Source organism: Callorhinchus milii, unplaced genomic scaffold (genome assembly GCF_018977255.1).
Source record: "Callorhinchus milii isolate IMCB2004 unplaced genomic scaffold, IMCB_Cmil_1.0 Scaffold3, whole genome shotgun sequence".
Taxonomy (NCBI): domain Eukaryota; kingdom Metazoa; phylum Chordata; class Chondrichthyes; order Chimaeriformes; family Callorhinchidae; genus Callorhinchus; species Callorhinchus milii.
Window position 1 is genome coordinate 71,556,798 of NW_024704744.1, and position 16,248 is coordinate 71,573,045.

General features: G+C 41.7%; 1 protein-coding gene across 1 annotated transcript; it reads left to right on the forward strand.

The window, feature by feature from the left end:
- The first annotated feature begins 1,921 nt into the window (after window positions 1-1,921).
- stum (stum, mechanosensory transduction mediator homolog) lies at window positions 1,922-8,815 on the forward strand. The gene is made up of 3 exons (XM_007894366.1): window positions 1,922-2,117; window positions 7,761-7,958; window positions 8,671-8,815. The coding sequence occupies exons 1-3, from the start codon at window positions 1,934-1,936 to the stop codon at window positions 8,766-8,768; spliced, it is 480 nt and encodes a 159-aa protein (XP_007892557.1). The 5' UTR covers window positions 1,922-1,933; the 3' UTR covers window positions 8,769-8,815.
- The last annotated feature ends 7,433 nt before the right edge of the window (window positions 8,816-16,248 follow it).

The window sequence follows — 16,248 nt, forward strand, 5'->3', positions numbered from 1 at the left end:
GTAAATGATACAGCTCTACTATAAATCAGTAGAACATTGGACTGCAGATGAAACACACCACGTAGTGCTCCATGCGAGTCCTCATTCCTTTTATACCTTTGATAAAGAAGCATGGTATATGCTCATGTACAGAGAAAGGTCCAAGGACGTGTCTGGCAGTAACATGAGGTCATTCCAATGCTTGTTAATCTCCAAAAGCTTTGCTCAGATCATAGATTTAATAGCAATGTTTAAAAGTAACCCAGATTACAAGTGTTTGCTGAACAGTTGGCTCAGTGAAATATGCTGCTCCCTGTGTCGATGCTACTGAGGAGACACTATCTCTAGGAAGATGTGAGGCTGAGTAGTTATTCTGAAGTTCTGCTACTTTACCTTTGGGAGTTGGGGAGAATTTGACCTTAAACATGTGGTAGTGCAGATCATGATGGTCTGTGGTAAGGGATCTATCCTTAGCATTAGATAATAAACTGGGTTCTGTCTCCATGTTCAGGGGGACATTAAAGATCCCTTGACACCTTGAAAAGAGAAGGCTCGAGGGGCCAAAACTGTATCAAACTCTACAAGAGGTCGATGGTAAAAATAACACAAACATGAGTCCAAAGATTTCTCTGTGATTGCTCCATAGCTTACAGATACCCTGCGACTTCCTAATCCCCTACCAACCTGCCCACTCCCTCCACTCAGCGGGCTCCGGCCTGCTTTATGTCCCTTGTGTCGCTGGTCCCACCATTCACGGGGGGGCCTTCAGCCACTCTGCCCCCATCCTCTGGAACTCCATCCTGCAGTCCCTCTGCCTTGCATTCTTCAAGACCCTCCTCTTCGGCCGAGCCTTCGATCACCGTCCTTCACCCCCTGCCCTACACCCTCCCCAATGGACCTTCAGCTCAGGTCCGAAACATTTATTATCCAGCGCCTTCGGATGTTCTCCCGACGTGAAAGGCGCTATACAAATGTCATTTTGTTGTTGTTGCTTTATAGCCTACTGATTGCTCTTTGCTGACAAAAAAACAGTCGCTACACTTTACGGTGAAAGATAGTACTGAAAACACTTGAGGCTTTTCATTGAGCTGATTCAGGAACCTTTATTTACTTTTAAATGACTATAAGTTGGACATTTATGAAATCCAGATGTGATCCCACTATTTTTATAAAAAATATTGTTTTTAATTAAAGCCAATTTAAAATCTTAGTTTAAATAAATGGCAATCCTCCCACTTTGCAAACACTATATATTTAGTCACGTCCTGACTGACCATCACTTATAAGCAGTTTGCACTCTGTAAGAGAAGGCCCCCCCATGCTTATTGTTGCTCTGCGCAGTTGCTCTATTACTTGTACAATATTTTTTAGCCTATCTTTTCAATTTGTTTCTGTACACTCCCTGTTCTTCTTGCTCACTACATAAATCACAGCAGTGTGACTGCTGGCGTGGTAACTCACTCACTGATTGATCAGTCCAGTTAAATACGCATTGAACTGTGAAAACAGTCTGACCCAGAGGTTTGACATAAACCTTCATCTTATTCCATTAAAAACAAGTCACGTCAGAAACAAAACAAAAAAAGGTTACCTGAGTTACCTGGTAACTTTGTTTGATGCAAAGGGCTGCCAGGATCAGATCTCTGTGGATCAGGTGAAAAAATCAGCAGTAAAAAGATTTGATTCCACTTTTCATTTGATGTTATTAATTACATAAGATTCAAATTAGATGCATGCTTTTGAGCAGAAAACACGGCATCGAATCGACTAGCTAAAAGTGCATTGGACCACAGTGAAGGCCTCAATGTTGTTTCAAGGAAGCACCCAAGATGAGAACATGAATCAGAAGTGTCCCACTCTGGTCATATCCCAGGTCCCAGATGATCTCTCTGACGGCAGGCATACCCCAGAGCTGCCGTCTGTCACTCACCTCAATGTCAGGAGACCCTCCCTCATGGATTCTCTGAGCAGTCTGGTGGCAGTGGCTCAGGAAGGCTTCCGAAAAGACCAGGAGGATTGGAAAAAACATTCCGATGTACTGCATAGGAAGCCTACGAAGATGACTGGAGCCATTCCCCACATGAGCACCTCGTTGGCTGTTATTTGCCTGGTCCTGAATATCCTAGCTCCTGGCACAGGTAAACATGTATTTAAGATTCATCTACAAAGTTGTTTTAGCTGAAGGTTTAACCCTCTCTCTAGCTATTATTTAGAAAAACTTGAATTTTTATGATATCCATGATGTTGAAATACCTCAAAATGCTCAATAATAAGATTGCATGCATTTCAAATAGCACTTATAACAAGTCTGAAAGTGCTTTACCGTAGTTACTGTTAAGTGTAATGACTGTATTTGTAAACAAATGTGGCAGTATGAGACATAAAACCAGGAAGGAGGTGAATGGCCGATATATTTTGGAAGGGCATTTCTCAGTAGTAAGTGAGCAGCAGTTGTGATTGTAAGTAAACAAGGCAGCTGTTTTTGTGAGCAAAGTTCCACAAACAGCCAGGAGGCATATAACGCATTTATCTGGAGGATTGTTGGCCAGGACTCCAGGAGAAACAACTGTCATTTCAAATACTGTACAGTAATGTTAAGGGATCTTTGACATTCCACCATTATTTCGAATCACTTACAATAATCCCTCCAAAATAAAACAATAATAAATTGGTCATTTTAAATCCACGACTGTTTGTGGGACACTGCTGTGTGCAATTGGCTGCCGCGTTTCGCCCACAAATATACAGTCAATTCACTTTACAGTCTATTCTGTGACGCGCTTTGAGACGTCTAGAAGACGTGAAAAGCGCTATATCAAATGCAAGGATTATTATTATTATAAGCAAATGCAAGGATCATTATGAAAGAGCAATACAGGTTTGTACCGGGTGTCCTGGCAAACAACCCTCCAGAAAACATACAAAAAGAATAGTATTGTATGATCGAGCAATGAGAGCAGGCCCCATTCTGGCTGGTTCCTATAGCATTAAGGGCATCCACTATATAGCCGACTGAGAACATTTTGTGGTGCAACAAAAGAATTCAAATGCAAGCAAAACCACAGAACAGATCACAGCAATACTGTATCTACAGTGGCCTGTTCCTGTCCTCCCAGTGTTTCTGCTGTAGTATAGCCACACATCCGATCCCCCAGATAAAACTAGTCAATCACTTTGTGGCTGTTTGTGGGATACTGCTGTGTGCAAATTTGCTGCTGTGTTTGCCTAAAATACAACTTTACAGTAACTCCAGTGAAGTGCACTGAGATGTTTTGATGGCATGGTAAGGTGTTATATAAAATACAAGGATTGTTATTATTAATCAAGTCAATTGCAATGTTTCCTTTGAAACTAGAAAATGTGGCAAATACAAATCAGAATGCATCCAGCATCTAACTAGTTTTGATACTGGATACAGTAAACTGCCTTTCTCTTTCAACTGACCTGCTGCTGGGCATTCGCAGCAATTTCAAGAATAGACAGAACATAAATAAAGAACCTAGACAGTACAATACTGATTATTAAACTCATTTGGGGATTCAAATGAAAGTTATCAATCCTCATAGCTTTGCTGCCTTGGTTTATGAGATTAATTGAGCCACTCGGTGAGATTATATTTCCTCTATATCCATTGTTCAGTGTCCAGCAATGCGTCTGTAAAGTGTTCTGAGACTTTATTTTACCTGAAGTGCACTAATAATAATAATAATAATCCTTGCATTTGATATAGCGCTTTTCACGTCGGGAGGACGTCCCAAAGCGCTTTACAGAATATACTGTAAAGTGAGTTGACTGTATATTTGTGGGCGAACGCGGCAGCCAATTGCGCACAGCAATGTCCCACAAACAGTCATAGATTGAAAATGACCAATTTAATTATTGTTTTTGGTTTTGGAGGGATTATTATTAGGCGTGTGGAGTAAGGAAACTTGCCCAAGGTTTCGCCCTGCCTGGAATTGAACTCAGGTCTCTCGCTTGCAAAGCGAGTGCTCTAACCACTGAGCTACAGGACTCCGCACTACATAAATACAAGTTGCATACAAGTTAAGTACTGTCTTTATGTGCATATTTTTAATGGATCAATGTCTTTATATAATCCTTAAATAATTTTCTATATTATAATAATCCTTGCATTTGATATAACGCCTTATCCCATCTTTGCGACATCTCAAAGCGGTTCACAGAATATACTGTGAAGTGAATTGACTGTATATGGATTGGAAACATCATTTATACAATCCCCAAGTTGTAAGTACCTGAATCCTAGCAGCCTTGGTATAAGTTTGTCCCAATATCTCATTTAAATGTTCCTTAATCCTGTCTTTGTGCATCTTTTTATTAAGACCTGTATATGATTCAGTGGTGCCCTCTTCTGTTGTGTATAGCAATGAAAGTACTGCAATTTCAGGTAAAGTCCAGTGCTGCTGCTCATACTCACCATGGCGATGGCTATTGTTGACTGTCTGTTCATACCCACAAATTGTTTTGTTTTGCCTGAGTTAACAGCAGGTAGGAACATTGCGGGAGTGGTTTCACCACATAATTTTACCCAACATCTTATCTGAGTCATGTGGAGGCTGCATCTGCCTTGTGATTCTGCTAGACATTAAGGGACACTCCCTCCCCCACTGCTATTTCAAAAAAACATGGAATCTTTCTCTCTGTTATCCTGGGTTAGATTCCCCTCCGCATCCAAATTCACCCTCAAATGAATTGGCTCCTCGTCTCATTGTTGGTTTGCAGGTTGTTGCTTGTGCAAATTAGCTGCCGGATTTGCCTGAGTAACAATACTCACTTTGTTTCTAATTAATCTCATTCTGTAAAACGATGTTTCTTTCATGGTGCTGTAGAAGTGTAAGCTGTTGCCTAAGGCCAAAACTGCTGCCTTGTGTGTATAATCCTGAACCAAATAGAAAAATGCTAGCAATTGGCATGTGATAGAGTCCACCAGAAAACATAAATCTCAATTTAAAAAAAGTGTATTTTCTCTCAGAGTCCTTCAGATGAAGTTTTCTTTAGGCAATTATCTGATGACAGTACTAATTGTTATTCAGCTGTCAGGGGGCATGCTATTGGTATCACCAATTTGTTGTAAATACCCTAAACCAGAAGGTTGTGATTTCAAGCCTCATGTTATGATGTTGAACTCACAGTCTAGGCTGACACTTCAGTGTAGCACTGGGGAGAATTTCATTGCCATACCTGCTGCTCTTCAGATGAGATGTTGAACCAAAGTTCAAGTGATAAGGATCCCATGGCACTATTTGAAAGGAGAAGGGAGTTTTTTCCGATATCTCGGCCAACGATCTCCCAGATCAAATTGGTTGCTCACTTCAAGGATATTTCTGAGACAACACTGTGCACAAACTGGCTGCCACATTCACCTACAAAATACACAGTCGCTACATTTTACAATAAATCCTATGACACACTTTGAGTCCTCACAACATGAAAGGCAAGGATTATTATTTTTATTTATTTAGAGCATTTAACATAAAACGTTGGTAAATTGCATCACCGTAACATGTTGTAAAGTAAATTATGGGCATGATAATTTCACAGTGATTTTCACCATAGGCCAAAAATGAATGGATAATGAAAATTGATTTTCAAAATATATTGTAGATTAAAGAAGTATAACATAATTCACTGAGAAACAGTGATTAAATAATCTCCATTATAATGATGGTGTTCAATTTCGCATACTTGTGTTTCTCTTGAATGTAATAAAGGATTAATAAAATATGTTTTGGGACCAACAGTTAAGTCTAGTGATTTGTCAAATGAAATACAAAGCGATTAAAATCAAGTGAGTAAAATATTATCCTGTAATCCTTTCTCGTTTAAAAAAATCCATTACATTTTGGCAATATAATCCTTGCATTTGATAAAACGTCTTTAATATCAAAAGGGTTTTACAGGAGATTGTAAAATGTGGTCACTGTATATTGATAGGCTATTCTATAACTCAATTCTGTAACCATTGAGTACAGCAATGCCCCACAACCATTAAGTGAACAAATAATTTTACCTGGAGGATTGTTGGCCAGGACATTGTCTTTTCTCTTTCTCTTTTCAAATAATGTCATAGGATCTTTGACATCTAACTGAAGATAGATAGAACCTCTGTTTAACACCTCATCCAAAAGACAGAGAACTTCCAACAATACAACTTTCTCCCAGCATTGCACTGAAGTGACTATGGAGTCAAAATGGATGAACCCACAACCTTCTGACTCATAGGCAAGAGAGATAGCAATTGAACCTGGTTGATGTGCTGTTTAAAACATAAAACACGTTTTTGGATGTCCTTCAACAAACGGCATTTATATAGCACTCTTCATGCAGATAGCATCTCGGAGCACTACACGATGGCCAGGTTACACACCAAGAAGGGAGAAGGGGAAGGGGGAAGTGAGGGGTGGAGGGACTGGACTATGAGGAGCGATTAAGTAAACTGGGCATGTTCACACTGGACAAGAGAAGGTTGAGAGGTGATATGATTGCAGTTTTTGAGATTCTAAAGGATCTGAATAATGCAGACCATGATAAGCTGCTTTATCTTGTGCAGAACGGGAGAACCAGAGGACATGGCTTGCGATTGAAGGGGGTCAATTCAAAACAAATCCGTGGAAACACTATTTCAGTGAGGAAGTAGTAAATGTATGGAACAGGCTCCCTACAGGGACAATGGAAGCAGAAAGTGTTGATACTTTCAAAAGCAAATTAGATAGATTTCATTTATGAAATAGTATCTTGGGATACAGTATATAGTTTGGGACATGACATATGCAAGCGACTGCCAGAATGGTGGAAGACCAACTGGATAGACCTGGTCTTCTCTCATCTAGCAATTCTTATGTTCTTATGACCATAGAGATCAAAGATATGAGTCTTGAGGTGGCATTTAAAGATAGATAAAGTAGTGGTAGTGGCATAGCCAGTGAGTGGATGAGCCACGTAGACTCAGACGTAAATTTACTAACTGAGCCATTGGGGGAGCTTCAAGTTTATTTTGTTGTCCTTTCTATATTTGTTCAGTTCTCGGTGGGGGATGGGTGGCTGAGTGGTGGTGAAAAGCTGAGTAGCAGTCTGTCACTCTGCCCTGCACCTGTTGCTCTTGCTGAGTATTTCTGTAACTGACAGCTCAGTGCTACCACTGGGAACACTCCATATCAGGCACCTGAGATCTCAATGAACGTCAACAGATTTCAGTGAAAGAAATACACAATAGAAAAGAGCACTGGAAATGAAGAGAATAGCCCTGCGTACATTATTATCCCTGTGTACATTACTGCCTCTGTGTATAATGCTGTCCCTGGGTACAGTATTCCTCCTGTGTACATTACTGCCTCTGTGCAGTAATATCCCTGTGTAACTATTATCCCTATGCACATTATATACTACTGCTGCCATGTATGGCAGTGCCTCTGAGTAGCTCTGTACAATCCTGCTCCCATATGCGGCAGCGCCCTTGTGTGCCTGATCCCTCCGCACACCCTCTCTGTCTCTCTGACTATTTTATGTAGACATAAAGGGAGTTTCTCCTGGTGTCCTGCCAAACAATCCTCCAGCTAAACTTGGTCATTCACTACATGGCCGTTTGTGGAACATTGCTGCACCCAAATTGGCTGCCGCCTTCACCTACAAATACAGCCATTACACTTTACAATGTGAAGCCCTTCGAGACGTTCAACAATAATGATAAGGCACTTTATCAACTGGAAGGATTATTATTGTTTAATAAATATTGATTAACAGAGCTGTGCGGAATCTTTCAGGTACTGTTCTGTCTGGGTTCTCACTTCTGTGCTGCTCAGAGCCTCGGACCCTCCCCAGCCACAAGAGCAGTGACGAAACCCTGGCTTTGGTTTGCCTAAATGTTTGGGTGGGCATCGCTCAGCTCTTCACTGTGCCCTTTCTACTGGTGGGTTGGCTCTGGAGCATAACCTGGGGAGTGATGATGGTCAACCTATCGTGTAAGTACTTTCCCCACAAAGACAATTCAGATCAAGGTTTAATTTGCATAAGTTTTAACGGGATTCCTAAATAATCCCTTTAGAGTTCCGGTCCACCTGTGCATTCTTTGCTCTGGAAGTAGAACATGTCAGAGCTGAGTGACTTCCAATTTCTGGAAAGAGTCTCCAGTTACATGGCTCGGAATCTATCTCAATTAACTTGGTCTCTTTCACGTAAGTTGAATGTCTCGAAGAGTTTCACAAACACTATAGGGATTACTGAGCAGATAGTGAAAGGTGTGAGTGGTTGATCAATCGCATAACTGGGCTTTGTGAACCGATGCAGACCCGATGGGCTGAATGGCTCCCTTCTGCACTGTAGATTTCTACGTTTCTATAATTCTTTATCAAGGAATTACAGGTATGAAATAGTGCACCTTAAGCCAATTGACAAGAGATCCTTCTTTGGGGGGAAAGTTCTGAAACTCCGACTTAATTTGTAAGCCTTAATTTCTTAAAAAGAACTGCAGTAAACCATCCTGCAAAATAAGAATAAGTTTAAGAATTTGTCTAAATTCTGCACATACTTTTAATGTTCGACAATGGTCTTAAGGCTAAGACCCTGAGCCACTTTGTGTCGCTGTGTAAAAAAAACTCACCAAGCCAGTTTGCTTTTGATAAAGCTGCTCTAAAATCATTTGCAAATCCTGTTTTTTCTTTCTCCTTGCTGCAGGTGAACGGAAGAGCCCTGCCAAACCTCAAACCACCATCGCTGGAATGAAAAGCCCAGTCGTGTTCCTGCCTTCCTGGATGAGTGACCCTGTAAAATAAGATCAATTTGAACTTTTGACCTGTTCAGGTCAGTCCTCCATCATAAATTATCCCATGTTAATACTTCACAGCTTGGACTCATTGCACTGGAACAGTACGACTGATCACAGACAAATGGACATTTTAAGCGATGGCATTTTTCTTAGGAGGAAAAGTATCTTTTAGAATATTAGGCATCTTCCATGTTGTCAAATGTTGCATTAGATATCTATAGGTGAAATATGTATCCATATTGCTTTGAATTTAATGATATTGCTATTATTTTGAATGGATAATTTTGTTTTCTAGTTTTCTTACAAATTGTTTGTCACTTATTTCTTTCTCAATGTGATGCTTTGACAAGGCAGCCAAATAGGTGACAGCCCTAATGTTACCATTAGGGAGTCATTCAGACTCATCAAACAGTGGACCTAGTACTGAATCACAAGGTAGAAATGCTCCTTAGGATATTGTTATGTATACCCATTCCAATTCTCATTCCATTCAATTGCAATAAGAACATAAAGTCCAAATCAGGAAAAGATTATTTGGTCCAATGAGCTTGCTGACTATACAGTTTATATGAAACCTACCCTGTTGTGGATTTCAATCCACCCACTCTATCTTCTGGGGAAACTCCAGAGATTTCCTAAATCCAGGTTAATCATCAATAGCAACTAGAACTTACATAGCACTCTTTACACACATTAGCATTTTGATACTCTTTGCAAAGACAGTGTAGCAGGGTAAGGAAGGAGAGAATGTTTGAAGATGTTGACTAAAAGGAGCAAGAAGAAACAATCTTATAAGAAGGAATTAAGTAGAAGCACCTAAATATTCTTCCTGGGGTGGGATAAGGAGATAAGGATTGGGACTGAGTTGGTACCAATGTGACACCAGGCAATGAAAATGAGCTGATCCTCTGGGGCAATATGTGTGGATCTTGAATCAGGTAGGTCCACAGTATTCCAAAGCAATGTTGGTGAACGACCAAGCAGCCTGGCTTGCTAACATAACATAGAGGTGCAAATCAGTCACTAGAACAGAGGTAGGGATTCTTCCCACTTGACTCTTGTTAACCCTGCAGCCAAAATTCTAATGATTTCCTGTGTGGTTCACAGCCCCTACCGACCTGCCCGTACCCTCCGTTCCTCTGGCTCCGGTCTGCTCCACATCCCCTGCCCCAACCGCCCTACTATCGGTGGTCGGGCCTTCAGCCTCTCAGCCCCCAGGCTCTGGAACTCTATCCCCCAGTGCCTTCGCCGCCTCCTCCCTTTCCTCCTTCAAAGCCGGTCCTGAGACCTTTCTCTTTGACCGTACCTTCAGCTCCCCTCTCGACTCTCTACCCCCTCCTCGCTCCCTCCCTTCCCTTCCCTCATCCTGACCATTTCCCCCCGGCTCGGGTCCTGACCCAATTGTACAGTGCCTTGGGACGTCCTCCCGACGTGAAAGGCGCTCTATAAATGGAATCTTGTTGTTGTTGTTTAATTGAGCTGAATTTAGCAACACTCAGTTCCCTGCATGCTTTTTAGGTCAACGTAATGTCACTATTCATTACTGAACTGAACCGCCACACACACTATACATCCCCATAACATAGGAATCAGTGTCTGATTGAACATTTGTCAGCCGTGCGTCAACTTTGCTCGTAGAACTCTCGCCTCTGAGGGGTTCAACGCACCACGTCTGGCCTTGCAACTCATATAGTCTGAGCTGACACAACGGTGCAATACTGGGGGGGATGCAGCATTGTTGGAGGTGCCATCCTTCAGATAAAACATTAAACTGCGGCTCCGTCTGCCTGTTCGGGTGGACATTTAAGGTATCCCATGGTACTTTTTGAAAAGAGAAAGAAGTATCTCTCGGTGGCCTGGTCAACAAATAAAATCACTTCATGGCTACTTGTGGGACATTGCTTTGCAGAAATATTGGCTGTCCTATTCACCCACAACTCCACCCCCACCCCAAAAAGAAACATACACAGAGCCACTGCACTTTACAGTATATCCTGTGAAGTGCCTTGGGACATCTTTCCAAGTAAAAGATGGTATACCAACCATCCCCATATCCTGCAGTACTACACAAATGAAATCAGGGCTATAATCTCAACACAGAGCAGCAGGAGGAACTGTAGGTAATGTATTGCACAGTGGACAGCGGGCAGTTCAAAGCTATTTTTTTAAAAAAGGAAAAATATCCTTATTAACAAGTGTGAATTGTCCATTTTAAAAAGTGGGATCAAACGAGCTTTGTTGCAATTTTCACAAGCCACGCCCATTTTTCCTAACCCTGCCACGGAATCCAGAAATCCAGCCACGACATGTTCATTCACGATGGAATTTATGTTTAAAGCTGCAACAAGTTAGCATAACACAGAGAGTGAATGCCTCTCATTGCCGATTCCCACGGAAAGCAAAGATCCATTCCATGTTTAGTCACAGCTTGTTTCACCTATTTTCGTATGCATAGATCTTTATTTAAGATAAAATAGATATTGTTGTTACAGATCCCCTGCCCTGAATTTGCTGATCCCAGTTCAGCAGCCTCAGGTGTCCTACAATTTGTACTCAAGGGCCCTCACAGGAGGGATAAAAGCAGCCATGGTTCCCTGCTGATGGTGGAAAAGCCATGGTTGAAGTACAGAATCAGATTCGGCCAAAATGCCTACCAGGGCAATAGCTTGTCAGCATTCCCTATCCACGTAAAGAATGGCTAATAGAGGGTGTTTAGCACCTACAGAATTCTACCCAGCAAGGAGGCGAGGAGACAAAATTGAGGGAGGTGGAAATTCACACTTAAACTGAGTGCCTATCAATCGTAATAACTGGCACTGTATTCCACCTCCTCGCCTCAATTGCCACAGTAGGAACTCCACACCCAGTTGCTTCTGCTGATCCAAACCAATGCGTTTGACCTGTACTCTTGCTACTAGTGCTCTTGTAGAAACTTGCCAAGGCAGAGTCAATGGGAATTGTTTTTTTTTACAGAACAGCTAAAAGCAGGACAAGCAGATTTTCATTCTCCAGTATTGCACAGACTATAATCAGCTGCAGTTTCCTGCTTAATCGTCTGTTATCCTAAATAACTGAAAACATTTTGAGCGTTGTGATATTTTAGCAGTGAGATTCAGATGCCTGACATAGGCTTTGAACAACCCTATATTCAAACTCAGAGACACACAACAATGAGAAAAAACAATATTCATTGTAAATTAATTTGCTGAAACAATCTGTGCCAAGGCACTATAATAATGGTAACCTGGTCTTTGTGAGATGAGATCAAATTTTATTTATTTGAATACATTTTTTAGTTTGCCTTAATACAAACACTTAAAATTCTTTACAAATGAGTGGCTGCAATGTCTTGGGTATTTTATTAGTTAATATTTCATTTGTTTTTGGAAATGGTCTGAATAATTTAAAACTGGTTCAACGGGCAATGGACTTCACATGGTTACATGCTTCAGCATATGGCAGCGCCAGAGACTGGAAATCTTTGGGACATAGTTACCCAAATATTGTTTCCAAATTCAGCTTTTTGTACTTCTAACATAGCTTAAGCTGGGGAGAATCAGTAAGACTCTGGTTGGTAGTTCAAATATATACATAACACCATAAGACTACATACTTACGATGCACATGTGTATATGCCATTAAGCCTGTTCCTTTGATTTCGGTATTACATTAATAATGGATTAGCCCCTTCCCAGTGCTCTGTACCTACTGCACTAATCTCTGTATCTAGACAGTGAGTCATTGTTTGCATAATTAAAAAAAAGCATACTGGTGAACATTGGGAATTAAACCATTTTCTCATATACATTGCCAAGATTGGGACTGGCTTATTTCTTACAGTGACATTTTACGTAACGTGGGCTGGCTCAACTATTATTGGCAGTTGTCATACTTTCAGTGTTAGTACTATAATAAACCATTTCTCAATTCCCTAGGCCCTCATCCGCTCCTGTATAACCTCCAATGTTGTTCCCATTAAGATACTACTCTTGTGCAGACATGCTCTAACATCCTACAATTCAAATTTTATTTTTCAATGGAGGTCTCACCAGTGATGTATAGAAGGTAATAAAAATGATTTTAATTTTAGAGTTAAATTCTGTCTGGATACAACCAATCCTGTCCCCAAGCCTTGGCTCTTGCTAACCTGCGCCTATGACTTTCCGGAATTAGGAAAGCAGGAGGCGTCCCTCCAGGGAGAGAGTGCGTATTCCATTCCAACAATGTATCTCTGAAATTTCCATGTGTAGGTGGGATACAAGGAATTCTCAGTTTGGTTTGAATACTCTTAAGCACGGTGATGGGTGTCCCTATGTATCAGACACCAAGCTGACCAAATTAAAACTAACATAAAAACACAGGGAATCAGGAAAAAGCCATTAAAGCCATCAAGCCTGTCCCTCCAATTTATTACATTTTGTCAGAAAAAAAATAAATTCTTGCATTTTATATGGTACCTTCTCATATTGTCCAAATGTCCTAAAGCATTTTTGTAGGATTTACCATAAACTATAGTGAATGTATATTTGTAAGCAAACACAGCAGAGATTGTTGGCTGGCACATCAGAATAAATTCCCTTCTCCTTTTAAATAGTGTTATGGGATCTTTAACATCCACTGAATAAGTAGATGTTACCTAGATTTCACATCGCATTTGAAGGACAATGCCTCCAACAATGAAGCAATTCCCCAGGGCTGCATTTCAGTGCCAACCTAGATTTTGAGTTCAAAGTCCTGATGCGGGTCTTAAATCTGTAACCTTCTGGCCTAGAGGTGAGAGTGTTACTAAATAAACCCTATGTCTTCTTGTCACAGGATCAATCAGCGTTTTAAATGAACCCTGCACCCTCAATCTTAACCACCCTTTATAACCAGGCTGGTCGCTAATAACACTATGGTTTCTATTCCGCAATTGCATTTTGCTCTTAACCTATGTCCTCTGATTCTACTGTCGAGGTGCATCTTAATGTAGTGATCTGGGTTTATTTGATCTAGTCCCTAGAGGAAGGGGGGAAAAAATTGCATGATCTGACTACAGCTGAAATTTATCTTATCCTCTTATCAACTTGACATGTTGCACAGTGCGCCTTGACCTTTTATATAGTTTACCCAATTAAAAAAAAATCCTGGCTTCTCTCCCAAGCCCCGAGTGCTGTTATGAGCTGGATTTGTCAGAGGAGCAAAGTGGAGGAGCAAAGTGAGATTTTCTTCACGTGAGAGAGAGAGAAATAGAAGGGTATGGGAGGGAGTAAAGGATTGAGTGAAGGTTCATGTGACCTATAAACACCATTTAGTTGGGTTGAATGGTTATATTTTCTTTGTAGCTCTTTGTAAGGTGGCCTTTTCACCCTGCTGACATTGATATGGAGCACAACATGAGGGAAAGTAAAAACGGGACAAAATAAAATGACACAAGTTGGGATACAAACTTATAAAACATATCACACAATATTTAACCGATCAGATAAAGGAATCAGGCAGAAATGACTGTCACTCTTATTTTGGAAAAATACTGGTCAGCAACACCCCAAATAAAATTAAATGCAAAATACTGCAGATCTGCTGGAAATCTGAAACAAAAACAGAAGACGCTGGGAACACTCAGCAGGTCTCAGCACCAGGTCTGGGTATTCCCAGCAACTTCTGTTTTTGCCCCAAATAAAATTGTTCATTCGCTTTATTGCTGTTTGTTGGACATTGCTCAACTCAAATTGGCTGCCACATTCGCCCACAAAATATACAGTCACTACGGTTTACAGCATTAACCTGTGAAGTGCTTTGGGACCTCCTCCTGACATAAAAGGCACAATACCAAATGGAAATATTATTATTTCCATTTTGTCCACATTCAAATATTTTTGTTATTTCGAGTTTAACATGACAAACACTCACGGATGTGTTTACATACTGTGCACGGTTTTGTTTTGGAAATATGCCATTTTCTCACTCTAGACAAAGCAGGGGAGCTTCAGGGATGTGTTGGACGTCAGCAGCATTGGAAACAACCAGCTGATCTACCAGTACAGCACCAATTCCATTGCATGAGCCCTGGTCCCTGCTAGAAGCGGCGCTGCCAATAGAGAGAGCACCTCTTGGTACCACTTTTCAGCTTCAAAAGAGATTGAAGGCCATATGGATAGGGAGAGGATTGAATACCAGCCAAAATGCATGTGCCTCCCTTAAAAAAAGACCATGGTTGCAAGATCTTGAAGGAGGTGTGAGAACCTGTGATGATATAAAACCATAAAGTGTGGATGAACTGGACTCTGGTTTGCACAATGACATATATTAAAGCTTATGTGTAAGAGGTGTCACAGAAAAGCAAGCTAGACTTAAAGAACTCCAGCTTGTGTGAAGCATTGGATTTCCACTCGGAAGAATTCAGTGCACCACGCAGCTTTGTGGAACTGACTCGGATCCTAGCTGTTCTCACTGTTAGTATCACTGGCCTTGTTGCAGAAATACAATCTGCCATGCATCTTGCTGATATAAAAAGGGACTGGAATATATCCAGTTGGAAGCATTGTATTGGCTGGTTCGAGGGATGGCTTGGAATTTGTGCTGCGAGATTTAAGAAACATTTGGCATCTCAATCACCAAGCAAGAAAAAAGGCCTTATTTTTATAGCCCCTCATTACAACAACAAAAAAATTACATTTGTAAATCGGCTTTCATGTAGGGAGGACATCCCAAGGCACTGAACAGTTGGGGATCAGGACCTGAGCGTGGGGGGCAGGGTTGGGATGAGGGAGGGCAGAGAGGTAGGAGGGCAGCTAAAGGCATGGTCGAAAAGGAGGGTCATGGGTTGTGTCTTGAAGGATGCAAGAGAGGGAGCGAGGCGAAGGGATTGTGAGATACAGTTCCAAAGGGTGGGGGCAGAGAGGCTGAAAGCCCGGCCACCAATGGCAGGGTTGGTCGGGCGGGAGACATGGAGCAGGCGGAGCCTGTGAATGGAGAAAGCGGACAGGTTTGTTAAGGAGGTCAGCAGGTCAGAGAGGTAGGAAGGGACAAGGCCGTGGAGGGCCTTGAAAGTGAAGACGAGGATTTTGAATTCTAGTCGGGCAAGAGTGGGGTGATTGGGTCACGGAGCCTGGTGCGAGAGAGGACACGGGATGCAGAGTTCTGGATGATCTGCAGCTTGTGGAGGGAAGAGTTGCGGAGGCCGCCAAGGAGGGAGTTTCCGTAGTTGAGCCTTGAGGTGATGAATGCGTATATGATGGTTTCGGCAGCCTGAGGGGTGAGGCAGTGGAGGAGTTAGGCACTGTTGTGGAGGTGGGGGAAGGCAGAGTGGGTCATGGCATGGATATGGGGGAGAAAGGACAGTTGAGGGTCGAACAAGATACCTAGGATCCTGACTGGCTTGGTGAGGTGGAGATTGCATCTGTGGATGCTGTTGCTGCCAGTGTCTGAGTTGCTGAGGCGCTGGCGTGAGCCAATCAGGAGCACCTCGGTCTTGTTGACATTCAGCTGTATAAAGTTGGTTCTCA